At 41.2% G+C, this 27,933-nt stretch overlaps 3 protein-coding genes and 1 long non-coding RNA gene across 4 annotated transcripts in view; 2 read left to right on the top strand and 2 right to left on the bottom strand.

The window, feature by feature from the left end:
• The window catches only part of selenoi (selenoprotein I), a 5,605-nt gene extending 4,565 nt beyond the window's left edge, over window positions 1–1,040 (top strand). Inside the window, exon 10 of the mRNA XM_034162771.1 lies at window positions 278–1,040. Coding sequence (XP_034018662.1) covers window positions 278–385 — 108 coding nt within the window. The 3' untranslated portion in view covers window positions 386–1,040. The remainder of the gene's footprint in view (window positions 1–277) is intronic.
• ost4 (oligosaccharyltransferase complex subunit 4 (non-catalytic)) overlaps window positions 1–13,407 on the bottom strand; it is a 19,456-nt gene extending 6,049 nt beyond the window's left edge. Inside the window, exon 1 of the mRNA XM_034162774.1 lies at window positions 13,395–13,407. The gene's annotated coding sequence lies outside the window, so the exon portion shown is untranslated. The remainder of the gene's footprint in view (window positions 1–13,394) is intronic.
• On the top strand, window positions 10,846–13,386 carry LOC117503512. Its single transcript, XR_004558582.1, has 3 exons — window positions 10,846–10,984; window positions 11,201–11,384; window positions 12,744–13,386. It is a non-coding gene; the product is annotated as an uncharacterized LOC117503512 (long non-coding RNA).
• Window positions 13,400–27,933, bottom strand: LOC117503509 (hormonally up-regulated neu tumor-associated kinase homolog). The gene is made up of 11 exons (XM_034162770.1): window positions 27,570–27,933; window positions 25,386–25,508; window positions 25,116–25,285; window positions 22,374–22,429; window positions 21,136–21,274; window positions 20,472–20,599; window positions 17,145–17,280; window positions 16,889–17,066; window positions 16,723–16,806; window positions 15,515–15,782; window positions 13,400–15,149 (listed from the first exon to the last, which is right to left on the bottom strand). The coding sequence occupies exons 1-11, from the start codon at window positions 27,744–27,746 to the stop codon at window positions 14,377–14,379; spliced, it is 2,232 nt and encodes a 743-aa protein (XP_034018661.1). The 5' UTR covers window positions 27,747–27,933; the 3' UTR covers window positions 13,400–14,376.

The following is a 27,933-nucleotide window of genomic DNA, read 5'->3' as shown; positions in this document are numbered from 1 at the left end:
CAGCACTAATGGTGCAAAGTTAGCAACAGTCCACATGCAAAATTATTATAGTTGTCATGAAGCCACGCCTTTGATATCTTGGCTGTGTGCTCAGGGTTTTATTAGAACACAGCCGTCCATCCACACATGCATTTTCTAAAACTACTATGATATCAATCATCTGTGGGAAAAGAAGGTGTTTTGTGGCTTTATGATCTGATTTGCAGCTGTGCTCATTTCCACTGCAAATTTCTGACTGATTACTTTTTATTTTGTTTTGTTTTTTTCCTACTTCTAGGTTCAACAACTCAGCAGCCACTTCAAGATCTGTGCTTTCTCTTTGAAGAAACCCAGCCGTGACTGACAGGAGGAGGAACAGATCAGCCTGAAAGGAGCGGAGGTTTAAGCTCCTCCCATCGGCATGTTAGCAACAATTTGCTCTCCATCACCACGGAAACCTCATCCTCTCCCCTCCATCCATAAGAACACTTGAAGTCAAACAAACTGCACATCTGCACCCATGTTCCTACCGCAGCAGATTCTGGTCTCGGCCTCGGTGGGTGGGGCTGGTGGGGGGTCTCTGGTTTCCGCCACTGGTGATTGGCTAACGTGGTTGAGCCAATGAGATGCAACTGTTTCCTACGGAAATGTGCTTCATTCATGAGAACAGGAGCCCAGACGATGTAAACACAAACACACATATTCTGCGTTCCTGCAGATTAAAGGTATTTCAGACATGCTCACTGTTGCACTCACACACTAATATGAATGTATCATACAGCTTGGGGGAGTTACTTCAGATTATTATTATGTTAACAGGCATGCCTCAAGCAGTGAAAGCTCTGAAATGTGGTTCACGTTTCAAAGGTTTGGTGCAGTCAGCTTTTTATCGCTGTGATGTGTGTTAATAATTGTGTGTGTGTGTGTGTGTGTGTAGGGGTTCAGGACCTTTTTATTGACAGAGTTAAGTATGTTTAAAACTATAAACTTCCAAACAATGAATTCCTGATGCTGCTCTGTGACGACAGTTATATCGAGTTAGATATCATCTAACCAGGGCATAAATCAACCCAGGTAACCTCTGACCTTTTGATTTCTGCTCCCACTTCCTCTCTGAGCGTGCACCGGCCTCCCGGCTCCCCGCCTTTCTGAGGTGTTGTATCTTCATGTAGGCTCATTCTTATTTTAATTGTATAGACACTTTTGTTGTTGTTGCTAAGGTTAAAGGTGGGTGGTTTAGTTGCACAGCGCTTGAATGAAGAGTGTTTCCAAAAGCCAGTAATGGAGTGGACTCACTCTGAGGGAACAAGCCGTCGCACTGAACACTGCAGTCACCACATCCTCGCCTTATTACTGTCTTCATCGCACAAAAATGTAGTATTTTTGTTTTAGTCTCATTGCTCTTTTTCAGTCTTTTGAAAGCTGAGTTTGTTTGTTTTTTAAACTTACCTGTCTTGTACCTTCCCTCTGACTGCTACCTTATTTTCCATGCTACAACAAAAAGACAGTTGTAGATTTTAGGAAGTTCTCTGGTGTACTTTCTGGTATCATCCTGTGCTTTTCACCCTGTTTGAAATGTAATTACCGTATTTTCTGGAGTATAAATTGCACATTTTTTCTGTATTATCTGTAATTTGGGATTTTTGTGCATTGTTGTAGTGTACTTCTGTTCTGGTCATTTATTCTTTTATTATTGAAGTTTTGTGCTTTGATTGAAGCGTCACATCAATAGTTGTTACTCTTGGTGTTATTGTCATTACACATAGTTTTTCCATATGTGAGTCGCATGGGATCTCCCAAATTTGGGGGGAGAAAAAAACAAATCAGTGATTTATCCTCTGGAAAATACGGTAATTTTGTCTTCCCAGTGTGTCCGTTGTCATAGGATAGAATGTAAGAAAGCCCTCAAAGTCCCAGTGATCAGAGTTGGCCTTCTTGGAACCTGAACAATCTAGGACCAGAAGCACAGCTGTGTTTCATTACCTCAAACCTAACTCAAAGCATTATGTCGGCCATGTAATTAGTTGATGATTTGTGTCAATAATAACCTAAAAACTAGAAATGCTGTCATCTTGAAACTCATTAAATTAAAAGAGCACATGACAAAGATATTGTGGTTAATCATAATGCACTGAATGTATTGAAAAAGCAACTTTTTTCCTGTGTGAACTCTCATAGCTGTGTCTGCCACCTGCTGGATGGTTAGTGGATGCTTGGAAGTTTCCAAAGATCTGTGGTTGAATTTGCATGCAATTTGTCTACCGCTAGCCCGACAACAGGCCCAGAATTGGGGCCTGTTATCGGCCGGTTTCAACGAGTAATGGCAAACAAAACACAGTTTTAAAACATTTTAAACCCTGAGCAGGATTGGCGTTTGGTTATGTTTTTCCAGACTCCGTATGGAAGAAGAGACACCACAGGCTGTGCAAATGTGGCCTCATTCATTACCAACTGCTTCACAGCAAATATTTTGAAACATTTCAGGTGATTTACGCCCTCTACTGGTGAAACGTAATAAATGAGTGAGTGAATAGCGACAGCCAGAGTGGAGTCTCTGTAGTCTGTACTTGAGTGATTCTTAGACTACGGGCACTTATTATGTCCTTTGATCATATTGTATGAAAAACAGAAAAAAGGGGAAATTTCACACTTTTATAGTTATCTTTACAATGAAAGTGTTTTAAGAAATTTGTTCTAGTAGTCTATGATGACTTTCTCACCTTTTTTCAGCATCATTATATGCAAATATTGCCGTTTTGTGCTTGTCCCACACCCAGACTTTTGATCTTCAATGATAAAAATGAATGGTAAAAAAAAAACGTTTTTTCTAATGTTTTAAAATATCTCTGAATAAAATATCAGTTAAAAAAAAAATCAAAACATAATTGGGGTATTCAATGTCATACAAGGGTTGTGATTTTTTTAAACAAAATGTAGTTGTCCCACACTATTGCCATAATTTCCACAATAACACTGTAATGTCCCTTTAAACAGTTTGTATGAAATTGTTTGGGTAGTTTATATGGAGATAAACAGTGACATCAGAGCACATGTATACAACCCCTGGCAAAAATTATGGAATCACCGGCCTCAGAGGATGTTCATTCAGTTGTTTAATTTTGTAGAAAAAAAGCAGATCACAGACATGACACAAAACTAAAGTCATTTCAAATGGCTACTTTCTGGCTTTAAGAAACACTATAAGAAATCAAGAAAAAAAGATTGTGGCAGTCAGTAACGGTTACTTTTTTAAGACCAAGCAGAGGAAAAAAAATATGGAATCACTCAATTCTGAGGAAAAAATTATGGAATCACCCTGTAAATTTTCATTCCCCAAATTAACACCTGCCTCAAATCAGATCTGCTCATTGACATTGACCCTATGTGTCTTTTTGCAAGGAATGTTTTTGCAGTTTTTGCTCTATGGCAAGATGCATTATCATCTTGAAAAATGATTTCATCATCCCCAAACATCCTTTCAATTGTCCAAAATATCAACATAAACTTGTGCATTTATTGATGATGTAATGACAGCCATCTCCCCAGTGCCTTTACCTGACATGCAGCCCCATATCATCAATGACTGTGGAAATTTACATGTTCTCTTCAGGCAGTCATCTTTATAAATCTCATTGGAAAGGCACCAAACAAAAGTTCCAGCATCATCACCTTGCCCAATGCAGATTCGAGATTCATCACTGAATATGACTTTCATCATCCATGTCATCCACAGTCCACAATTGCTTTTCCTTAGCCCATTGTAACCTTGTTTTTTTCTGTTTAGGTGTTAATGATGCCTTTCGTTTAGCTTTTCTGTATGTAAATCCCATTTCCTTTAGGCTGTTTCTTACAGTTTGGTCACAGACGTTGACTCCAGTTTCCTCCCATTCGTTCCTCATTTGTTGTACATTTTTCGATTTTTGAGACATATTGCTTTAAGTTTTCTGTCTTGACGCTTTGATGTCTTCCTTGGTCTACCAGTATGTTTGCCTTTAACAACCTTCCCATGTTGTTTGTATTTGGTCCAGAGTTTAGACACAGCTGACTGTGAACAACCAACATCTTTTGCAACATTGCGTGATGATTTACTCTCTTTTAAGAGTTTGATAATCCTCTCCTTTGTTTCAATTGACATCTCTCGTGTTGGAGCCATGATTCATGTCAGTCCACTTGGTGCAACAGCTCTCCAAGGTGTGTTCACTCCTTTTTAGATGCAGACTAACGAGCAGATATGATATGATGCAGGTGTTAGTTTTGGGGATGAAAATTTACAGGGTGATTCCATAATTTTTTCCTCAGAATTGAGTGATTCCATATTTTTTTCCTCTGCTTGGTCTAAAAAAGTAACCGTTACTGACTGCCACAATCTTTTTTTCTTGATTTCTTATAGTGTTTCTTAAAGCCAGAAAGTTGCCATTTGAAATGACTTTAGTTTTGTGTCATGTCTGTGATCTGCTTTTTTTCTACAAAATTAAACAACTGAATGAACATCCTCCGAGGCCGGTGATTCCATAATTTTTGCCAGGGGTTGTATAGCGCCAAATCACAACAAACAGTTGCCCCAAGGCGCTTTATATTGTAAGGCAATGGTGTGGTGGAAATTACATTTACAAGGCCAATAGTGCCCGTAGTTAAAGAATCACCCACTTGTGCTGGCTCATGTGTTGCTCATCTGTAGTGTCATGAAGGACTTACCGTCCAGTTGTGTAGTTTGGAAAGTGATGTGTGTCTCAGTCTGTAAATTGTTTTATGATGTACTGGCACAAAGTCCAGGAGGTATTCAGAAGATGTCTAATGCTTAAAGGATTGGAACTTACAATTAAAATGTTCAAACCTCAACTGGCCGCACTCATGTAGCAGCCTGCGCTGATCTTACAATTAGTATATTGGTCCAACTGTCAAAGAGACTCTGTCTACTTCTACCCAACCTGCACATCAAGGTCTTAGATGACCCAGGACATCATCCCAGAGTGTGGGCAGATGTTCAAGTCCAACAACTCTTTGAGGAAAAGTGTGTGTCTCTTCATGGTTGCTGGGAAAATTTGGCACTCTCATAGAAGGTTCTAAGCCCACTTGATGACAAAGTTTTCTTCATCCCTGTGGCAGTTATGTCACGATTCCTCAATTAAGGAAACCAAGACATGAGCTGCAAAATAAGTAATTGCTAATATGCATGAAGCGCTTGTGGTACTCTGGTAGATTTTCTGTTAGGGGATGTCTTAGACGTTATGAAGTTGTGGGTTCAAAACTTGCACAGGCTGCAAAATTTTGTCTGCCAGTTTTCCAAGTGAAGAGATTAAAGCACCAGGAGAAGCTCTGTTATTGCGAAGGGCTCGTGGTGTTGTGGTAAGGGTAGTGTTTGCGACCGCAAATGGTCAGTGATGCTGCGTCTGGTTCGAGACCCGCAGTACCACTCATGTCTGGATCAGTGGATCAGGCGGGCTGCGTCCCTCCTGAGTTTCAGGGATACAGAAGGCAGGGGTTATGCTGCAGAGTGATGTCACCGGCTGCTTTTTTTTTTTTTTTTTTTTACAGAAAGGGATGGAATCATTTTATTATTTGCTTCCCTTTGATGCTAATATAGCATATACGTTTTTGCATAATATCATGCTACTAACATAATACTGATGCTACTACTAATCTAATATAATGTTGGTGGCATCCATTATAACAGTTGAAGAAAGTGACTCAATCTGTCAAGAAGATTTGAACCTATAGCTTTATGATGCTGAATTCTAACTCGGCACCAGACCACTACACCAACAGGTTTGGACACCTCTAGTGTCTCTCCCGGTTCTTTTATCTTTTCACTTGTTAAGTTGGACCCACAACTTGACTGAGCGTGTTTTCTACCTTCACGTTGCACTGTGAAAGTCACAAGATAACCAAGCTACAACGGTTTTCCGATGACCCCATTTGAGGGTCACCCGGCTGTGGAGGTGAAGCCGACACCGAGCCGACTTTTGGGGAATTAGCTGGTGTTGATCCTGAACTGACAGTTAGTCAAAGGTGGCATCAACAGCGTTGGGTTCAGGTTGCTGCCCCGTGTTGCCGGGCGTTTTGTGCCCTGCTGACCCCCGGTGAACAGCCGGGGGCTAGTTCACCACCATGCCACCCTGGAGCGCTCCCCCGGCAAGGTGCCACTCAATTATAGATGACCGTCATTAGAAACCAGACACGCCGGAACACAGGCACCGTGATGGACACGGCGATTATCCTCAGAGACACCCAAGATTATTTAAGTGCTAATGGGTAACGTCATCTATGTTGGACACAAGCGCCTTCAGAGAGTTTTCCAAAACACCGCCGTTATTATATTACAGCACAACACCAATTACAATCCAAGGTGAAAAGAGCATCATTTAAAATACTGCCAGGAAACTGTTTCTGAGGACAGCTGGAGCAAAGCGGCTGCTCTCGGTTTGATAAAAGAAAACAAAGGATGTTGTCAGACGTCAGTGATTGACATTTCATAAACAATCATTTTCGGGGGTTTCAAAATGCCAATATTCATTATTTGAAACACTTGGCTCATCCAGCACAGTGAATTTCTTTACGAAGCAGTTGTTTCATTTAGTGTTTCAAAACAAAGTGATTTCTTGAAGCAGTTTTACGATTTCATACTTTTCAAAAAAGTGAATAATATCCTATATTTCATTATTTCTTTTAATGTTGTGTGTTTGATTTTGTTTTTTGGATTCATGAGAATTCTGCCGTGTCGTATGTACGTTGTTAAGATGCCACTTTCAGCCAATCAACACAGCTGCCATAACATCATCAATCATTCCCTGAAGCACTTGCCTAAAACAGTGACTCATTTCTTAAGACAATAAATATTTAAATATAAATATTTCATTTTGCGTTTCAAATGATTCAATACAGAATCAATATAGGAAGTAATGATTACATCTAGATTTTTTTTTTTTTTTTAAGCGTTTCAGTGCATCAAGTCAGATCCTGATGCAGTTGTTCATTTAGTTTTTGTGTGTTTCAAAGCAGTGACTCATTTTCCGGAGCAACAGTTTTCATTTAGATTCTTGAACATTTCACATGAGCATATATATATCAAATTACTTCAGATACTAATAGATAATGAGTCACTGCTTTGAAAGTGCCCAAAGCATTAAATGAACCAATTCCTGAGTCACTGCTTTGAAAGTGCCCAAAGCATTAAATGAACCAATTCCTTTAGTGACTCATTTTCCGGAGCAACAGTTTTCATTTAGATTCTTGAACATTTCACATGAGCATATATATATCAAATTACTTCAGATACTAATAGATAATGAGTCACTGCTTTGAAAGTGCCCAAAGCATTAAATGAACCAATTCCTGAGTCACTGCTTTGAAAGTGCCCAAAGCATTAAATGAACCAATTCCTTTAGTGACTCATTTTCCGGAGCAACAGTTTTCATTTAGATTCTTGAACATTTCACATGAGCATATATATATCAAATTACTTCAGATACTAATAGATAATGAGTCACTGCTTTGAAAGTGCCCAAAGCATTAAATGAACCAATTCCTGAGTCACTGCTTTGAAAGTGCCCAAAGCATTAAATGAACCATTGGTTCATTTAATTAAATGAACCATTGGTTCATTTAATGCATTGGGCACTTTCAAAGCAGTGACTCATTATCTATTAGTATCTGAAGTAATTTGATATATGTAAAGTATCAAAATGTGCCCCTCCGGTGTGCACAAACTAGTTTCTACTTTCGCAGGGGAAAGTGTTGTCACATTTTGTCCGTGTTCCCTCTGCATGCTGACATCTGGCCTTTGAAGCTGCTGTTCTACGTTTTCTCTGTAAATGTGTAACTCATTCGGCCCAATGACATATCGATATCTTTGCAGATGTGAAAATCCACAGCGGACAAGTCCAGGCATGTTTCTTTCTTGGCAATGATCTCCCAGGTATAACAGCACAGAGGTCACGTTTACCGTTTCCGAAAAAGCAAAGATTAAAAACTAGTATCAAACGCTAAATGATGTGTTTTCTCACTATACTGCAAGAATATCTGAAATGTGGGAAATGTCTTCAAAATGGGTTTGGAAATTAAAGTATGCAAATACAAAGCAACAGATCATGAAAGTACATACTAGCAAAGTACTTTCTTTGCTAGCAAAGTCAAAAACATTGCTAGCAAAAAAGTAACACGTTCTCGAAAAAAGAAAAAGTGACACGTTCTAGAAAAAAATGAATGCCTTTTATAAATAAAATTAATATTTTACTAGTAAAAGGTAAAAGACAAAAAAGTAACATGAATAACAACAGGTATTGATTAAAAAAAGTAACCACAAAAGTAACAGCTCATGCTGCACAAGTAACAGATTATAAAAGTACAGAAATAAATAAACTTTACAAGGGAAAAAGTAACAGAAAATGCAACAGATTTTTGTGAGTTAAAAAAGCAACACATTTTCTAGAACAAAAATAAGAGGAAAAATTAACAGATTTTTCTAAAAAAAAAAAAAAAAAAAAAATTTTTTACAAAAAAATGTTTTACTAGTAAAAAGTAAAAGAAAAAATTAACATTTAGCAATAATGAAGTACGACAAAAAGTAACACTGCTAAGAAAAAATAAGACAAAGTAACAGATTTTAGTAGAAAATTAAATATTGACAAATGGCAACGGACCTGATGACTGAATAATGTTTTACAGCACAATTGTGTTTTATGTCCATTAATCTCCTGGAAAACTTGAACCTCTAGAAAGGATTTCATTACACATTTTCATAAAATAGAAAAACATGTTTTGAATATTGTTGCAGATTCCACAACAAATGGACCACATAAGTTGCTGTGCTGCCACCTTATTTTAATTTAACCTTTATTTAACCAGTTTAGTGCCATTGAGATCATATCTTTTGCAAGGGAGACCTGGGCAATTATAAAGTTTCCAATTTACCTAACCTGCATGTCTTTAAATGTGGGAGGAAACCCACACAAACTCAACACAGTAAGGCCACAGGTGGGAATCAATCCCATGACCTTCTTGCTGTGAGGCAACAGTGCTAACTACTAAGTCAGCGTGCCGGACATTTCATGAATGTGCATCCATATCTCATTATGAGGGCAGTCTGTACATGCACCATGTTGCTTGGAATTATTTTCACTGCCTCACAGAGATATATACCGGAATTTGACCCTGACAACACAGAATGAGGAGAAATGTTTTATGTTCTACAATATGCCAGAAGGTGGCGTCTTTTGCACTCACTGACAATTTAAAGTCATTGTGCAGCTGCATACTGTCCAGATTGGCACACTGACTGATAACTGACCGTTGTTGTTCAGCGTAATGCAGCAGTTTGGTATGAATTCACGTGTCACTGTGATATCAGAGTGCACTGTAAATGTAACTGGAGCGGTGATGTGTCCACTTCACTGAGATCAATCTGTCCTTTTGGGCAAACACAGGACACACACACAAACACAGATTATCAAGTAACATCCACTAAATTATTAAACAGACAGAAAAAGCACCATGAACAGCAACCAGATTCCACACAGCTCAGTATTAATGATGTACAGACTATCAGACGGGCAAACAAAGGACAAGGACGGACTCAGCCAAAGGCAATTCTAAAATGTCTGGGACATTTGTATTATTTGTAAAATAATTTTCACAAATGTGTATTTTCAGGAGTTGAAATTCATTTTCATAAAGAAAAATCTTGAGTGTATCAAAGGATGGCTGCAGTTTTTATTGATTCACAACAGCAATTAAAAAGTACTCAACCTCAACTTCAACTGAAGAAAAAGACTGAAAAGCACAAGTTAGGTGACGGATACAAGACGATGTCCAAGTCACTGAACAAGACTTGGAGTTCAATCAAATGTACATTCAAGAGATGGACAATAAATCTCTTGAGCGCAGGCTGTGACTAGGCTGACTGTGCAAACAAAAACATTCAGGATTTGTTCTCCTACTGCTCCCAGGTCCATTGGCATCTGTAGGTGGACTCTAGAATTGTCCAGGTGAGATCCAGTTTGCCCTCAGTCAGTCACTGGGGTCAAGGTCATTGGAGACAAAGGTCAAATTTGTGAGTTTCACAAATTTGCCCCAAACGTGGCCACTTTGGAGATCAGTTCCAGAATTGGGCAGCAAGGCCAAAGGTCGATCGCTTGGGTCATGCTCCCTCCTCCCAGGTCCTTTTGCTTATTTCTCCCAAACTTGCTATGTCAATGAAGGTTGGCCCTGAAATTGCTCTGAAAGAATACCTTTTGGCAGTTGTCAATGAATGTGATTTTCAACCTGATTTGGGCCAAATGTTGTAGATTTAAGAATTGCTTTCACAAGGTCAGCCAAAGGTCAATAATTTGAGTGAAGTTCAAAGTAATGGGGGGACAAATGTCGGATTGTCCAAGCATACTATTACCCAGTTACAAAAAACAAAATGTTAAAATCTTCCACAAAAAATAACAGCTGTTGCATCACAGCCATTTAAAGCAGTTTTTATTTTTATTTTATTTAACGTTAACATTATACAACAATAAAAGAAACTAGGTGTAAATACTGCTGGCACTCTACATGAATTCATGGGTGCTTTTGTACCTTGTCAATATGGCATTTTTTTGAAGGCAAGAATGTAAATAATATGAAATACTAGATAAATGTCCACCAGGTGGTAATACTGCTCCATTTCAAGAACCTTGTGTACAGGCTGCTGTGGGACATTTGTTACCAACCTATCTTGTAGTAGTAGATTATCAATGAAAAGGTCCTAAAAGGACATTTTATTGCCTGAGGACCGCCTCTCCAAAAACTTTGTCATGTGGATGTTATGGGCGGTTCTGGGGGGGAGCAGCAGGAGATTATATAGTAATTATTAAAATTATGATTTGTGACGACTCTAAAGCGGAACTAATGCGCGTGGCTCAACATTCTAGTCGGGTCCTTTAGTGGGTTGCGCCACTGAAACCGGAAGTTAGTTTTGTAAATATACGATGAAAAAGACGAACGACAATTACCACGAGGAGTAGTATTGTATTATTACAAGGTAAGACTTCTGGTGAGTAAATGTTGTTGGCTAACTTTATGAGTTATAACAGCAGCCTGCCAGACCAGGTGTTACTATCAGCTTGAGTTGACTGCCTGCTTGTAGCTAACTTAGCATTAGCACAACCCAAAGCAAGCAGCCTGTTATAATAAATGTTATATATATTCTGGGTTGCTGAAACGTTGTGTATTCTATTCTATTGCTTTTACGTCCCAGTTCTGCACCAAAAAGACTAATGAAGCAGACACAGATGGAGCCAGATGATGGTGTTGAAAGAGTTGAAGAGAACCAGAGGACTTGGAAGACACTCTGGCTCTCAGAGATCCTGAGAGTGAGAAACAAATAGATTGTGAGACACAGACAGAGAATATATGTGCATCCACAAGCGCTGGACCATCAGGTTTGTGATGTTGAAAAGAACATTTGCCTGCTTATGTGTGTGTATTACTTTTTATTTTAATGTTTATTTAACAGGGATGATAAGTACAACATCACCTTTAAAAATGGGAAAATGTGATGCATGTAAGACATCTACAACCCCTGGCAAAAATTATGGAATCACTGACCTCGGAGGATGTTCATTCAGTTGTTTAATTTTGTAGAAAAAAAAGCAGATCACAGACATGACACAAAACTAAAGTCATTTCAAATGGCAACTTTCTGGCTTTAAGAAACACTATAAGAAATCAGGAAAAAAAATTGTGGCAGTCAGTAACGGTTACTTTTTTAGACCAAGCAGAGGGAAAAAAATATGGACTCACTCAATTCTGAGGAAAAAATTATGGAATCACTCAATTCTGAGGAAAAAATTATGGAATCATGAAAAACAAAAGAACACTCCAACACATCACTAGTATTTTGTTGCACCACCTCTGGCTTTTACAACAGCTTGCAGTCTCTGAGGCATGGACTTAATGAGTGACAAACAGTACTCTTCATCAATCTGGCTCCAACTTTCTCTGATTGCTGTTGCCAGATCAGCTTTGCAGGTTGGAGCCTTGTCATGGACCATTTTCTTCAACTTCCACCAAAGATTTTCAATTGGATTAAGATCCGGACTATTTACCCTCTTTTAAGAGTTTCATAATCCTCTCCTTTGTTTCAATTGACATCTCTCGTGTTGGAGCCATGATTCATGTCAGTCCACTTGGTGCAACAGCTCTCCAAAAGGTGTGTTCACTCCTTTTTAGATGCAGACTATCGAGCAGATCTGATTTGATGCAGGGGTTAGTTTTGGGGATGAAAATTTACAGGGTGATTCCATAATTTATTCCTCAGAATTGAGTGAGTCCATATTTTTTTCCCTCTGCTTGGTCTAAAAAAGTAACCGTTACTGACTGCCACAATTATTTTTCCTGATTTCTTATAGTGTTTCCTAAAGCCAGAAAGTTGCCATTTGAAATGACTTTAGCTTTGTGTCATGTCTGTGATCTGCTTTTTTCTACAAAATTAAACAACTGAATGAACATCCTCCAAGGCCGGTGATTCCATAATTATTGCCAGGGGTTGTAGCTTCAGCTAATTTGCAGTCTTAGTCCCTGGTCAGGCTTTAGAAGCCAATGAAAGAATGTACTGAATACATTAAAATAATGCAATTAATATATACCATTAATAAATAAATACAGTAAAGCAATTTAGACAATATTGTGTGTGTGCGCGTGTGCTTAAGCAGTGTCAGTGTAATTGCAGTGTATATGCTGTGTCCATGCAGAATATATATTTATTTAGTTACATATATTCAGTTTGTCTTTCTCCACAGACATCAGCACATATAAAGAAGACCCACCAATGCGGCAGGACCTAAAGACGTTTCCAAGGACCTTGATGGGGAACAGGAGAAGGAACTTCAAGGCAGACTGGTACCACACTCTTGTTACACTCCATAAAGTGTTTGGAGAAACAAAACTTCTCTCTGACTTGCTACAGTCTTTAACACTTGACATTTCAAAAGCTGTAGATTTAATTGAGGTTTTACAGACATGGAATGATTTTTGGCAGGAGTCATTTTTTGATGATGTGGGATGAAGTGCTGAATGTTTTTGGGCGGTGTGATCCAACACCACCAGCTGCAAAATGACCAAAAAATTCTAAGTTCTAAACTCGGCAAGCACTGTGTGCCGACCACTGTTGGGTAGAAAGCGTCAGAACGGGATAAAGACTGGTTTTGTACAAACTTTTTCTACTAAGCCATTGATTTAATACTCATTGACTTTGAAAGATGATTTTCTAGGAGAAACTGTGACATAATGAATAGCATCCAGGCGCTAAATCCCCCCCAAAAAAGATGCATTCCTGAAAGAGACAGCTCTGTTTTCATTTGCTTGATTGTATGATTCAAACATTGACGGCCTGGGGCATGAACGACATCAGTTCAGAAGGATGTTAGACAGGAAAATACAGACTGACATACAGAGACTCTCCAATACAGTAGAGCTAGTACAGTTCATTAAGCCATAGAAGTGTTTTTGAGCTCTACAGACTCTGTAAAATAGCAGTTGCGAGTTTTTCTAAGTTAAAGCTTATGAAGACATACCTCAGATCCACCATGAACAGCGAGAGATTAAGCAGTCTGGGTGTACTGAGCATCGAGTCTAGGAGGGCAAAGGTGTTGAGTCTTGACTCATTTGCGGATCATTTTGCCAGAAATCACCAAAACCTCAGAATACAGCCAATGTAATTATATAATTTTGGCTGAGAAACTGAACCAAGGCTGCACCTGACAGTTATTTTCATTTTCACTTCATCTGCTGATTATTTTCTCAAGTCAATACAGTCTGTAAAATGTTATTTTTTTATATCTGTGTCTCAAATGTGATATTTTGAAGCATTCACTTTAGTTAGAATGGTTATTCTCTAGTTTTATGAAAATAAATAAGATTTCAAATCTTTGCCTTTTTTCCCTGGGCTGAATGTGCCCCTCTGGAAAAACTCCCTCAGTAAAATTGGTCTGGAACCGCCACTGGTGGATGTGTGTGCAGGTTGGACCTCTGTACAGTAAGCCCAGATTCCTCTTGAAAGCCTCAAAGAAGCAAACAGCAGGAAAGTTTTGTTTAGCTTTTAGTGCCAGTACAAAAATAAGCAAAATCAGTACAAAGAGAATCGTATCTGCATCATGCACTTCACAATGAGGTGGGTGGAAATCAAACAGGTAAACGTACAAATCCAGAAATCAGCTCATTTCATTGTCCCAGAAGCTTCATAAAAGCCGGACTTTTTGGCACTGAGGCACATGGATGGTGTGTTTGTTGGTCCTGCCGGTGGATTAAAGGAATAGTAAAGGTCGTGAAATACAGTACTTACTATCAGCTGCCATTTACGCCTGCAGTCACTACAGGTCGGTAGTCTGTCACAGATTTTGGGTTCTTGTGCACGTCCTTCTTCACCGTCTTCTCTCAATAATCCATATTGTGTAGCTGCTTCTTCCTGTCCGTCTTCCCCTGCAGTGCGGCGGGAAGCAACGGCAGATTCAGATCCGCCACCCGACGCTGGTCAGAGGAACGGAACTGAACAGAGTTTCTCTTGGCCCCGCCCATCAGGCCTACAGCCTTTCCCCTCTCTCCTCCCGAGGCTGCCAGCTCTCGTCTCTTGCCCCTGTCCTGCCTGAGGCTCTTCATGAGTAACGTGTGCTGTTGCTGCGAGGGAAAGGTGGGAGGTTTAGACCTGGTTACCAGGAGACTTGGGGGCTCGGGGCAGGACAGCCCCACCCAGGTCATCTTCCTGCTCTGTCTGTCTTTCAGCCCCACATTGCGAAGGCGAGGCAGGGGGGCAGATGGTGACATCTGTGCTGTCTCCATGCCACCTAAGTGTCCTCGGTCCAAAGAGTGGACCGTGTGAGCATCGGGATCCAGCATTATTTTGGGAGGGGTGCTGTTCTTCTCTGAGGTATAGAATGTCTGTAACTTCTCTGGACTCTCGTTAATGCTCAGGTAATGAGAATGGTCATCCTGGATGTGGTTGCCAAGGAAACAGTCTGCTCCACAGTCTGTCACCCCGCCTAACGGTGTTGTCCTGAGCTCGTTTCTGTGTCGGCTTGGCTTTACCGTGTTGCTATCTCCAGCTGAATCAGCAGGTATGGGAACTTGGCACAGGGCTGAGTCACACAGCGGAGACGCAGAACTTTTAGGAGGTGAAAGGTGGACGAGATCCCCGTCTCCAGACACAGACACTGGGACACAGACATCATGCATCGCATAGTAAGCATGGACACAAGCTCATAAACTTTGACTAGAAGTGTCCAAAGATGTGACCCCTGGCAAAAAAAAAAATTAAATTTAAAGCCTTTTTTCCTGCATTCTAAGGCAATTTGTGAAGCCACTCTAGTCATCTTTTTTTAATATACAGTCTTTCTTTTCAACACTGGAAATGTTCTAATTCTGCATGCAGCAACGACCATCAATCAGCCTTTGTTTGTGCATGACCTTTCTTACATTTTTGTCTCACCTCTGATCAGCAGCTCAGAGGAGAGCTGCAACCCCCTCAAGCCCCCCTCTGGAGCCACCACTGGATTTTAATGTATGCATAAATCCTTACCTTCAGGAAACAGTGCTGCTCTGGTGTCCAGCGTAATGGTGATGTCCTGCTCAGTGGTCCCTTCCTGTGGAGACAGAGGTGCAGGGGAGAGAGAGGGGAGGCAAAGAGGGATGGCGGGTGAGGGAGAGTGGGGAAGTTGGGGAAGAGAGGCAGAGGGGGGTCGGTTCTGATGGTCCTCGCAGCACTCCTTTCTGTGCAGGACGTCACGTCTTTTCCTGCTCTGACAGTTGCTTGTGTGCAGCTGCTTACATTGGTTCTCATTGGTTGACTGGTTAAAAAAATATATATGGTCATGAAAATAAATATGTTATGAAACCAACCTTACTCAGTTCCTTAAAACAGTCCTTCTAAATATACCTTGTCTATGAGCATGGGGTCAAAGCTTTGACCTTGGCCTCTGACCTTGATTTTGATCTGACTCTCAAAATCAAATCACTTTTTCTTTGGCTGAATCTCGATCATTTCACCAAATCTGATAAAAATTTAGCCATTTTGGCCACAGTTAGATGGACGGAGAGGACTGAAAACAAAACCCTGCACATCTGACTGCAGTGTACATGTACAAGCAGTCAGCAAAGAAGCTAGTTTTGGGTAGATCCAAAACGTTTAACTATAATGGTGACTTAACAGACACTTTTGCAAACCTTTCCTGGCTGCTTTTTGATTCCGTTCACTATTAAAATCAAGTTGCTGCTCTTGGAGATGCTGTTGAGACCCCTCAGGACCACAAGTCATTTGTAAGGGGGTTTTATCTGCATCAAATCTAATGTTCTGCTATGAAGAACTGACAACACAGTTTCACATTCATATGCACTGTGAAACGGCAAAAAAAAAAAAAAAAAAAAAAAAGAATCCTGAATCAAAAAATGATTCAGGAAAAAAAAAATTATTATTATTATTATTACATGTTGAGTATTTGTTTTTATCAAAATGATTACATTGCAGCTGCATATGAAACTCTGTTGTCCATTTATCACAGCAGCACATGAATGCATCACCAAAAATATACCTATGCACAACTACTGCAACAAAACTTTAAAATCATGTGACCTTGGGGGGGGGGGACCCTGAACAGACAGGTTTTTTTTTTTTTTTCTCTGATGGACAGCTTAAACCAAGATTGTTAAAAATTGGCAAAGTGATTTTAAACAGTGCAGCTCTTTGCCGTGGCTGCCTGTGACGTACTGACTGTTTCTCACTGTATCTACCTGTTGCTCGAGGTGTGATTCTATGTTACTCTTGTCTTTCATGGTGGTGTTGCTGAGAAAAGTCCAGTCGCTGCTGTTGAGCATCTGCAAATAGAAACAATCCTGAGGTTAATTTTATTGTAGAATTGTGTCATGTTGCGTTTCAGGTTCAGGTCAGCGTGTGCACCTTGCTGGTTTTGGCTGTTTTGTGGCTCCTGCTGAGTTTCTGGAGCAGGAGGTGATAGGACGCCGTGATGGCGGAGGGTCGGTTGGTGGTGAGAGTGTGTATGATGTCAGAGTGGGAGTAGCCCAGAGACTCCGTCATGTAGGCCAGCACACAGGAGTTAAGCTCCTCTGCACACAACCTGGGAAATAATGGGGGAAATTGATTTAATTATTTATTTGCATGGGTGCAACTGTGCGTGTGTTTGCAGGGGACCGACCTGTTTTTGTGTGAGTCGCTGTGCAGTGGTTTTTTGGCATGTCCCTCGTTGAGCCATCTGTCCTCCATGGCAGCTCTGATGGTGGGTCTCTTGACTGGGTCCGGCTCCAGGAGAGACAAAACAAAACCTACTGCACCTGCAGAGGGATGAACGCAACCATCACCCACAGCAGAAACCAACAAAACACCAATAAAACAAGAGCCATAAGCTGGAGAAAAGCAGAATGTGCAAACTGTCTTCAGTGATGTTCACCCTGTCATTAATGTTAAAACTACAACACGCATAAACAGAAGCACTTAAAGGCAAATTTGTCTGTAACAAATCCTCAAGTCACCATCATTATTGGGCTTTAGCCGCACACTGCAGATGAATTTCCTCATTTCTACAGTAGTACACAGCTGATTAGAGGCTGCTCAGTTTGGTCATTCTGCACATGTGCACATGTATGTGCACAAGATGGATTAAGAGCAATAACAATCTCAACAATTTAAGAAAGTTCTGCTTCAGTGAGGTTTTTGGCAAAATGACTTTGAAGACACACACGGACGTGGATTCTGGAGTTGCCCTGGCAAGATCAGATTTATCAAAGGTCAGTCAAGGTCATTGGGGTCAAACATCAAAATTTAGGTTTTTCACTCTGATTTGTACCCAACATGACACAGATATGGAGATAAGTCTTGGAATTGCCCAGGTGAGGTCAAATTTACCCATTTTCAATCATTGGGGTCAATGTCTTGCCCATCTGTCTGTCTGTCTGGCCTCCTCCTCCCTTAATAATTCATTTCATAAGTCATGGGAGGTAATTTTCAAACTGGCTTGGACCAAATGTGGAACACACTTAGATGGATTCCAGAATTGCCCTGGCAAGGTCAACCAGAGGTCAATTGTTTGGGTGACATTATCGAGGTCATTTGGATAAAATGTCAGATTGCCGTTGCCTTTAGTGACTTCATTTCTGAAGGTTAAGCCTTCATGAAAAACAATGTGGCTGTGCAGCTTATTCTTGAATGTTTGCAGCAGAATGTGTGCGGCTGACGCGTTGCCTTGGAGACGTTACAGCTGTTGGATTGTAAGAATGCTGGGAAATAAAACGGAGAAGAAAAGCAAAAATCAAACATAGATTCAGAAGAAAATCAGAGGATCTGTCTATGACAGTGAACTCATCAGACAAACATGATGAAAATATTAACTAATATAAAGTAAATCAATATATAAGTCCAGATGTTAAATCTATGAACTTACGTTTTAAAAAAATGTATATTGTGTTGTGATTAAAGTTGCAGTTCTTTTAGTTTGTTTATGTTAAATCCTGGATTGTACGAAGAATGTTCAGGCTTCTGATCCTGAAGTCACAGATGCCAAACTGTGGCACGGCTGCAGCCATTAATCAGATCTTATCGCCGTTTGAGAAGATCAGAGACGGACTTGTTTTGTCCAAAGTAACATAAGACATGTTTGTGTTGTCATTGCGCCATGACAGAGACTGTGTGTGGGTGTGGGTGTGTCACTGGCACTAAGGTGAGCGTGCGCTTGGCACACAGCAGCGGTCACCAGCTTCTCTGAAGCCAAGATCACTTTTCGTGTCAGACAAAAAGCAAACTTCCACTGGGTGGATTTAAGGCGTCTGATCAAGATGTTTTCCCACACTTGCCTTAAATTTTAAGGGGGAGCACCAATAAAAACAATATGCATTACAAGTTATTAAAATCTGATTAATTTTGATGCATCAGATCAACAGAAAAAGCAAGTTTGCTTTCCATATTTTATATGCCATATACCTCCACCTGGATGTGTCTGGGCTTATTACAGGGAATCACTATCACATGGAAATTAGGAGCAGGTCTTGCTTTAATCTGTCTTGTTGAAGTAATATATAGCTTATCGCTTTCTTTCATTTCTATGTCTGGTGGCCACCAAGGCCACCGCTGTTTGAAATATTGCAGTAGTTTCATATTAAAAGTGGAATCTGTAGGATTGGAATATTAGATTATACAATACTTAACTTGTACACAAAAAATACAGATAAACTTAGTAATTTCTCTGTGTGACCTGCAAGCAAAATACAGACATCATTGTTCATGTGTTCATCTATGTGTTTGCATAAAGATGCACAATTTAAAACGTTTATCCACCGTAGATCAGATTAGAGCCTAATCCTATCTGACAGCAAATTATTTTCCATCTCCTCACTGATCTCACTCCAGATTTTCAACGTTTGTCTGTCATTTAATATCGTCTTAGTCACGCTCCAGTTACACACGTAAGTAACCTGGGAAAAAAATGGCAGGGTATCTAGGTATGAGTGCCATCTGAGTTCTATCAGACTTGATATGTGGGTGAAGGTCAACCCAGCAGGATCTTCTGAAGAGTTTGTTTTGGCAGAGGTCAAGGTGATTGGGATCAAAAGCCAAATGTTTGAGTTTTCATTTAGATTTGTTTCAAATGTTGCACACATATGGAGGTGGGCTCTTGCCCAGGTGAAATCAAATTTGCCAAAGGTCATGTCTGCCTCTCTGTTGATTTATTCCTCCCACATCCTTTAGCTTATTTTGACCACACTTGGTATATCAGTGAAGTTTGACCCCAAAACGCTGTAAAAGAATTCATTTTGCCAAAGGTTACGATCAAGGAATTGGATTTTCAACCCTATTTGGAGCAAATATAGCACACACTGATTCCCACTGGCAAGGTCGACCAGGGGTCAGTTTTTGGGTAAGGTTCAAGGTCATTGGTGTCAAATGTCAGACTGATGTCGTCCTTAATGTCTTATAGTGCACACGGGTACTGTTACCTAGTACATAAAGAATGCTGAAATTATTCACAGACTAGCACCTCCCTATTTACTTGACCTAGTCAAGCCCTATGTATAGGCCTGGGTTCTGCATTCTCAGGGCACAGTGCTACTTTGTGACCCTCGGGTGAATAAAAAGTCTGCGGGTCACAGAGCTTTCTGTTGAGACTTTCAAATCCACACTTAAGATGCAATTGTGTTCCCTTTTGTATGGCTTTCATACTGGCATAGTATGGTACTATGCTTCCTACCCTTTTAAATTCATTTTATTAGTAAACAGAGCAGGTCGCGGCCTCAACTTTATCTAAAGTCTGGGTCTGTTAGGTGTGCAGAAAGTGATTATGTATGCTAGTAGTTTAACACAAACTTGCACAAGACGGTACAACCTGAAGAACACCCAAGTTTCATACATGAGTCATGCTTGTTTTGTCGCGTATCGTCTTGTTTACCCGTTAGCCTGTTGGCTCAGCTACCTGATGTGATGACGTCAGTGCAAAGGCAACATTCGTTTGCCTGGAGGTACTTTGTAGCGTTACCTTTGCTGATGTCACTGGGGATGCTGCTTATCTCTCTGGTAACCATCTTCTGATGCAACTGTTTGATGTTGAACGGTTCCACGGTGAAAGGCAGCTTCGCCGTCAGCATGGCAAACATACTCACACCTCTGCACACACGCAAGACAGGACGCTTGCACGGAAACATTAAACAGATTCATCACAAGACAATGAAGGAGCAGAAAACCAGGTCATGGGATAGAAGCTGCTAATTGTTCAAATGTTACCCTAACCAGCTGTCTTTTGTCTCTGATGTTCTGTGATGCTGTAGAAGAAGGCATCAAAGTTAGATGGAACACTACCCTGCATTCAAAAAGTGGTCAGTTCGCTTCCAGGCTGACCAAAACAATGTTGCCAATGATCTACACGTTGATCAGTTATTGACTGCACAGAGTGAGCGAAGTGTAAATGCTGTAGAGAACTTGGTTAAAAATGGCAGACGTGTGTCTGTCAGATACTCTTTTGTCTCCAATCCTTCATGATCACCTCAACATTTTCAAGGTGATGGTGAAGTGGGTTCCAAGTTTGATGACCTTTGAGCAGAAGCACACATGCAAGACATCCCACAAAATCTTGAGGCCCAGGACCTATATCCCGAAAGCAACATTAAATCTTTGTGGAGACAGTGTTGAACTTCATGACTTACATGGACCAGACGTCCACTTTGGGTCCGTACTTTCTGTGAGCGAGCAGCTCCGGTGCGGCGTACGCAGGACTTCCACACTGAGTGTTCAGCAGCTCCGAAGACAAAGACTCCCCCTTCAGAGTGTTGCTCAATCCAAAATCTGCACGATACATCATCAGTAGGTTTTTAATGTTTTCATTCTTAAAGAGCTTATAATCTTTTCATGCATAGAAAACAAAATTCAGTATCAATAAATCTTTCCTCATCGACATGTCGCTGGACTGCATGGCCTTCTAACACTCAATTCATGTAAGCAATGAACAGAGAGGGAGCCATAACACATCCCTGATGAACACCAGAAACCAGAATTCACTTGGGAAGAGTGCATGCAGTGCCTATGTAGAGGCTGGCCCTGATGCCCAGCAGCTTATTAGGGATCCGTCGAATCCACAAATTGCCCCACAAAACAACTTTACAAAACTGAGTAAATAAATAAAAAGATCAGTATAGGATATAGTTAATGGTTGACTTCTTGGTTGTGAAACCAGACTGCTCTGTATGCTGAGCAGCAAGCAGCTGGCACTGAATCCTTCTGAGAATAGCTCTTGTAAATGTCTTGGTGCAGCGAAAGCTCATTTAAAACTCATAGGTACATTATAAAGTGAACAAATAATAAGAAGATATGGTGTGCTTTAATATAAAGCAATGAAAGTGGCATTGTACAAAATAAAAGAGAGGGAATTGAACACAATCTCACATTAAGATTTTTTTGTCAACATCATTCAGCAACATTTATAATCGACTCTTATTCTGACTTAACAAGTAACAAGATCAGGTCGGGGGTAGACTTTACTCATGGATGGTGTTTTAAGGTAATTTATGTCACAGAGTCACCTAGAGGGGGTGTTGAAGGGGTTGCAACTCCCCACGAGCCAGAGACCAAAGGTGTGATAAAATATGAGAGGTTTTACATAAACAAAGGTTGATTGATGAACGCTGCTGTATGCAGAATTAAAAGATTTCTCGTGTTTTAAATAATAATTGTGCATTGAACATTGTGAGAGTCAGTATTTAGCTTCCCAGATTCCTGATTTCAGGAAAAAAGTGATAGAATTTTGTCCAGTACAGTGGAGTGCATTCATTCCCCCTGACCCACCCCCACCCGTTTCACCAGAAGTTACATCCGCCCCTGCGTTACAGTGTGCCGCTGTACCACATTATAAATCTTGCAGCAATAAAAAGCAAGAATGTGAACATACCTACAATCTTTATGTTGTTGTGATCATCCAGGAGGAAGTTTTCAATCTTTAAATCTCTGTAAAAGGAAACAGTGACAGAAGAAAGTACTTTGTTATTATGCAAACTCATTCTAACAAAATTCTGCAGAAACACATTATGGAGTGTTGAATTTTGGAGTAATTTTATCCAAATGATTGAAATGTTTTAATGGCACGTTTTATGTTAGTAATTTGGAGTTTTGGATGCAAAAAACAGTTCACGTTCAGGTTTGCATGCAAATCTTTCATGCCACATCAGATCTAAAACTACAGGCCCACATTTCCATCAAAATCACATCACTGTGTCAACCTGGATGAGTTCCATCACTTCCCTGAAAGCACCTTAAGCTCAGCACTGGACACGGCGCCCATGTGCTCCAAAACTCTGCAGCTAAATGAAAATCTGTCCCCTGTAAAGGATTTGGGAATCTGCCACAGTCCTTTCATCTGCCTTCATCTATCTAACAGACGCTCCGGGTCACAGATCCCGAGAACGAGCCGGGAAAAGTTCAAAGTCAGACGGAGGCGGAAAGAGTGGACATAAATAGAATTCCTGCGGTAAAGCGGCGGCATGCGGGTGGCAGGAGGTGTGTTTTTAACTCCAAAGTTTACATTTATTCCCAGTTTAATGGTCTCGGTGTATGACCGTGCTGCAGAGGTCTGACTTTGGTGCGTGTACGACATAAAGACGTGCTATTGAAGGCTCGGGTGAAATGTCGTTGAGGGACTTCATTAGAGAGGAAGTCTATGATGCTGTGATGATGTGTGAATCATGGCGCCGGCGCAGCCTGATGAGGTCATTGCCTGGTAATCACATTCCCACCTTCAGAGGAGCCAAGGTCTTAAACTAAAGCCCAGCGATGCGCGCATGCAGTGGATGTGCGTGCACGTAACACCTACAGCGTAACTCCCACAGTGCACTGGGATACATGTCACCATTCTTGCAGCATTTCCTCCGTTGCAGGCTGTTAATGCCCTGAAAACTGCTCTCTGTGCTTGTCCAAGTTTGACTGGTTTGGGTGTGATGACATTGTTTGCACAGAAACGGTGAGTTGCTGCACACAAAAGACTTTTTGGAGGGTTAACACTGGAATATGGATAAGTAGATGCGCAAAGCGCTTTACCGTGATGCCTCACATTCACACACTGCTGTGCAAGACACTCAACGATACACTGGGAGCAATTTAGGGAGTTGAATTATGGAAATCTCTTGGTTGTGAGGAAGCTTGTCCCTTGATCACTTCCCGGACAGGATGGTGGATGCGGAGAGTCAAGCTAGAGACGCCTGTGCGTGGGTTGGTTTAACATGTAAATGTTGTTGCACGCTGACAAACACACAGCCCTTTACAGATCTTTCGCCTGATCCGATGGGCAGGAAATCCCTGAAGATCAGGGTCTGAGGACCTGCTGCAGCCTTCATCCGCCTTCACAGCCGTTGGGTTACACCAGAGCCCCTTTAGCTGTCTCGTGTTTAGGGTTCCTGTTACATATTCATGGTTACCGTAGCGGCCACAGGGGAAAGAAGGTCCCCACCGTATTCACAGGCAATTCCCTACTTGATCCATTACCCAGATGTCGCAATGCGGATGAGGGGTTGGATTTTGACACCCAATTTAGGAAGTAAGGACCTTGCACATGGGACCTTAGTGAGTTTCCTGTCAGACAGGAAACTCTCTCACGCACACATATAACTGACATCTAATTACTATTTATGTGATCAATGAATGAAGTGTATACTTTTAAAAATAAAAAATTACAACAAAATTATTTCGCCCCAGACCTGGAATTAAAGCAAATTCCAAACTTACAATAATTTCTACTTAGAGTTACTAGTATTTACAACAGATGAATTCCCAAACTATGAGCAAAGCTGCTGTATTAAACATGTTACCACATACTCATTAAAAAAAAATGCTAAAATACCCTCGGCTTTATAGGCATAAAAATAGGAAACAAAATGTGACCTTTTGACCCCTTGAATAGGTCAAGGTTAGCCATCTTTGAACTTGTCCAAGGTCTGTGTCCCAAGAATGTTTCCTGTGAATTTGAAGACCCTGAAGGACTGGACTTATGCTGAGCACAGATGGACGCAAAGTCTTCGCAATACCCGGCGGCCATATTTTGGTCGTGGGTAAAATACAGTAGATATGCTGAACCAGACCTTCATGGTGAAGAAGAAGCTGAGCCAGAAGGCAAGGCTCCCAATTTACCAGTCCATTTAACTCCTATCCTCACCTATGGTCATGAACTTTGGGTAATGACAGAATAAGATTGAGGATACAAGCAGTGGAAAGGAGATTCCTCTGTCGTGTATGTGGGCTTACACTCCTGGGCAGGGTGAGAAGTTCATCTATCCAGGAGGGACTCAGAGTAGAGAAGCTGCTTCTTTGCATCGAAAGGAGCCAGTTGAAGTGGGTCGAGCATCTGGTGAGGATGCATCCTGATTGTCACCCTATGAAGGACTTCCAGGCACGTCCAACCGGGAGGAGACTGTGAGGAAGACCCAGGACACTTTGGGTTGGGAACACTTGGGGATCCACCAGGAAGAGTTACAGGACTTAGCAGGGGGAAGTGTGGGATGAGCTGCTTAGTCTGCTGCCTTCTCAACCCAGACCCGGTAAGGAGCAGAAAAGGAATGAATGAATAAATATACAATTCCCAAAGTGTCCTGAAGGCCAAAGTTTAGTCGTCAGTGGCTCTGTAAAGGGGCGGAGGAGGTCTGACCTGTGCACGATGCCGTGTTTGTGCAGGTGTTCCACAGCGGAGAGGATCTGTCGGGTGTAGCGCCGCACCTCCCTCTCCTCCAGCCTCTTCCTCTCACAGATCCTGTCCATCAAATCCCCTCCAGCACAGAGCTCCATGGCCATGTAGTAGCTGTTCTCTGTCTCCAGCGTCTGCACAGAGACACTGCGTAAGCGTTCACATGCATGCAGCTGGATCAACCAGGCCTTGTTTCGTTTTTAAGATTTTTTTATTTTTATTTTTGATCTTTACCTCCAGCAGGACCACGATGTGAGGGTGTCGCACCATCTGATGGATCCGAGGTTCTCGCTTCATGTTCTTCAACACGTATGAGTCCTGCCGGGCTTTCTTCTTGTCAATCACCTTAATAGCCACCTACGCAATCAAAAACACACAACCAGAGAAAAATTCAGCTTGTGCATACAACCGTTATCACTACAAACCCAAAATGACATGGACGCTGAGGCCACCACTGAAATAACTGAGGCCATACTGGTGTGTGTTTGCACGTTTACAGCCTTCACCTGCACAGGGTGAGAGGCTAATCGGAGTTGAGAGGACCTAACACCCCCATGAGATGAGTTTGGGCGGTTACTAATGGCAACCAGGTCAAGTACATCAGAAGCAGGGTCATGGACTCAGTGAGTGATGAAAGAAAATGCATGAATGCGTGTGCACCTGGAGCTGTGGTACCACAGAACATAAACACTACTTATGCAAGCATGGGCTGCCCAATGTGGGGCCTGTGAGCCTCTTATGGCCCGCCCTTGATATGGTTCAGCCCTCCATAGCAACTGACAATCACCCTGCAAATGAATAAAATGCTTTTAAGCGTAATAAAGCACATGAAGGACAACAATCATCACTGAAATAGTTAAAAAGCATTTAATAACTAATAGTGCAATTAAACTAGGCATTAATTAACTAGTTTGCATATGAATCTATAAACAGACTAAATTGTGAAGTAATTATTAGACATTTTAATGGTCAACAAAAAGAGGAATTATGAAATGAAATGTATGGCAGCATCCTGACATCGGGGTGAATGTGAGGCATAATTGTAAAGCGCTTTGAGCATCTGATGCAGATGGAAAAGCGCTATATAAATGCAGTCCATTTACTGATTATTCAATTGTAAAAGTAACTAAGTTAGATTACTGGTTACTTTTTTAGTTACTTTCCCCAGCTGCCCACAACAGCCCTCTGCCACCTCAACATGACAATGATACTTGTTTTGCCAAAACTCACTTTATAGTCACCCTTTCTTGACTTCAGTGAAAATAAATACTTGTTTATAAAAAGTAAAATAATTGTTCTTGACCTCATATTTAACTGTTGACAGCACTGTAACAGTAAAACTTGCAATTTCTAACCTACATTGTTTATAAATGTAACTATTAAATTCTAACATTTAAATTCTCTATAAACATTTTACTTGTCAAAATTATTATTATTTTAAGTAGTATTAGTAGTTGTAGTAAAAAAACGGCTTCAAAACTGGACCTTTAATCTAGGGGTGTTGTGGGGGGGGGCACATCCCTGCCCCACCCACCCATTCCATCTGGATTCGCCCCTGCTTTGGCGTTTGAGCACAAAGAATGGATAACATTTATTTATGCAGAAAACATGACCAGATTTACAGGTAAAAAGTTTTATTGTGTTTTCACATCATGTGGTCCTCAGAAAGAGAGTTTAGGTGCATTTGAGTGGAAAATAGTGTTAGTTGTTGACACGTCACGGAGGATCAGCTGTTTTTAACGAGACGATACGGAGCGGCTCAGCTCAGAATTCTAAATAAAGGAGAAAAATAAAGCATAAAAATGTCTTTGTAAAGCTCAGTGCAGGTGTGCTGTTGTCACCGCGCTTTAAGAGGTGAGGACGAGACGTAGCTGATGAAAAGCTCACAGCTCGCTTAAAGTGGGCAGTTCAGTCGAACCCCGACCTCCTGCCCACGGACCAAGTTTAATGCTGCTGTCGACCCACAATGAAAAAATAATAGTAACGCACAGTGACTTGGAGAAGTAACTTTAATCTGATTACTCATTTGGAAAGATTAACGCGTTAGATTACTCGTTACAAAAAAAAAAGTGGTTAGATTACCGGCATCACTGGTAATAATGTAATAATTTCAACACATTTTTCAGTCAATTGGAGGCCCTGCAAACTAGTGCAACATGGTTGGTGCCCCACGCAGGGTGCGTAGTCTGCTTATGCCGAACGGCGGCGCTGTCTGCACATTTCATAAATGACTGACAGCAGACGCAGAGAAAACTGACCTGATGACTGTTTTCTTCTGAAGCCTCCCAACTTTGAAATGATGTAATTACAGCTGTGTTTTTATACCGGCAACATCCCTAATAACAGGCCAGTGAACAGGTGGAACATACAAGCTGTGACCTTGTAATCTTGTTTAAACACAGACACACACACACACACCTTTTCCCCTGTGCTGATATGCAGCCCCTCCATCACTTTGGCGAAGGAGCCCTTGTTGATCATTTTGCCCACCAGGTAGGATCCCACGCGTTTGGAGTGAGGGAAGCTCCTGAGCAGCTCCTTGGGGACCTTCAGAGAGGGGAGCCGCTCTCCTTCCCCGCCTCCCTCTTCTACCATATCATTCCAGAGCGGGCTTCACTGCAGGCACTGGTATCCTGGACCTGTCCCGGACCCCATGGGGGCGACCGCCCGCGTCACCAACAAGCAGTCAGTAACGGGGACTGGGAAGTGCCCAAAGAACGCACATACCAGCTCACCGAGGGAGACTTCTGCTGTCCAGAACACGATATTCCACACACATCCG

Source organism: Thalassophryne amazonica, chromosome 21 (assembly GCF_902500255.1).
Source record: "Thalassophryne amazonica chromosome 21, fThaAma1.1, whole genome shotgun sequence".
Taxonomy (NCBI): Eukaryota; Metazoa; Chordata; class Actinopteri; order Batrachoidiformes; family Batrachoididae; genus Thalassophryne; species Thalassophryne amazonica.
Note: the sequence above shows the minus strand (reverse complement) of the source record. Positions and strands in the feature narration are given on the sequence as shown.

What these genes read in the sequence shown, in the direction of transcription:
- LOC117503509 (XM_034162770.1), bottom strand. Translation starts at nt 27,746, where the DNA reads ATGGTAGAAGAGGGAGGCGGGGAAGGAGAGCGGCTCCCCTCTCTGAAG. An exon ending in CAACAACATAAAGATTGTAG is followed by an intron (nt 21,275 to 22,373) that starts GTATGTTCACAT and finishes TGTATCGTGCAG; the next exon opens with ATTTTGGATTGAGCAACACT. An exon ending in AAAGTGGACGTCTGGTCCAT is followed by an intron (nt 20,600 to 21,135) that starts GTAAGTCATGAA and finishes GCGTGTGTGCAG; the next exon opens with AGGTGTGAGTATGTTTGCCA.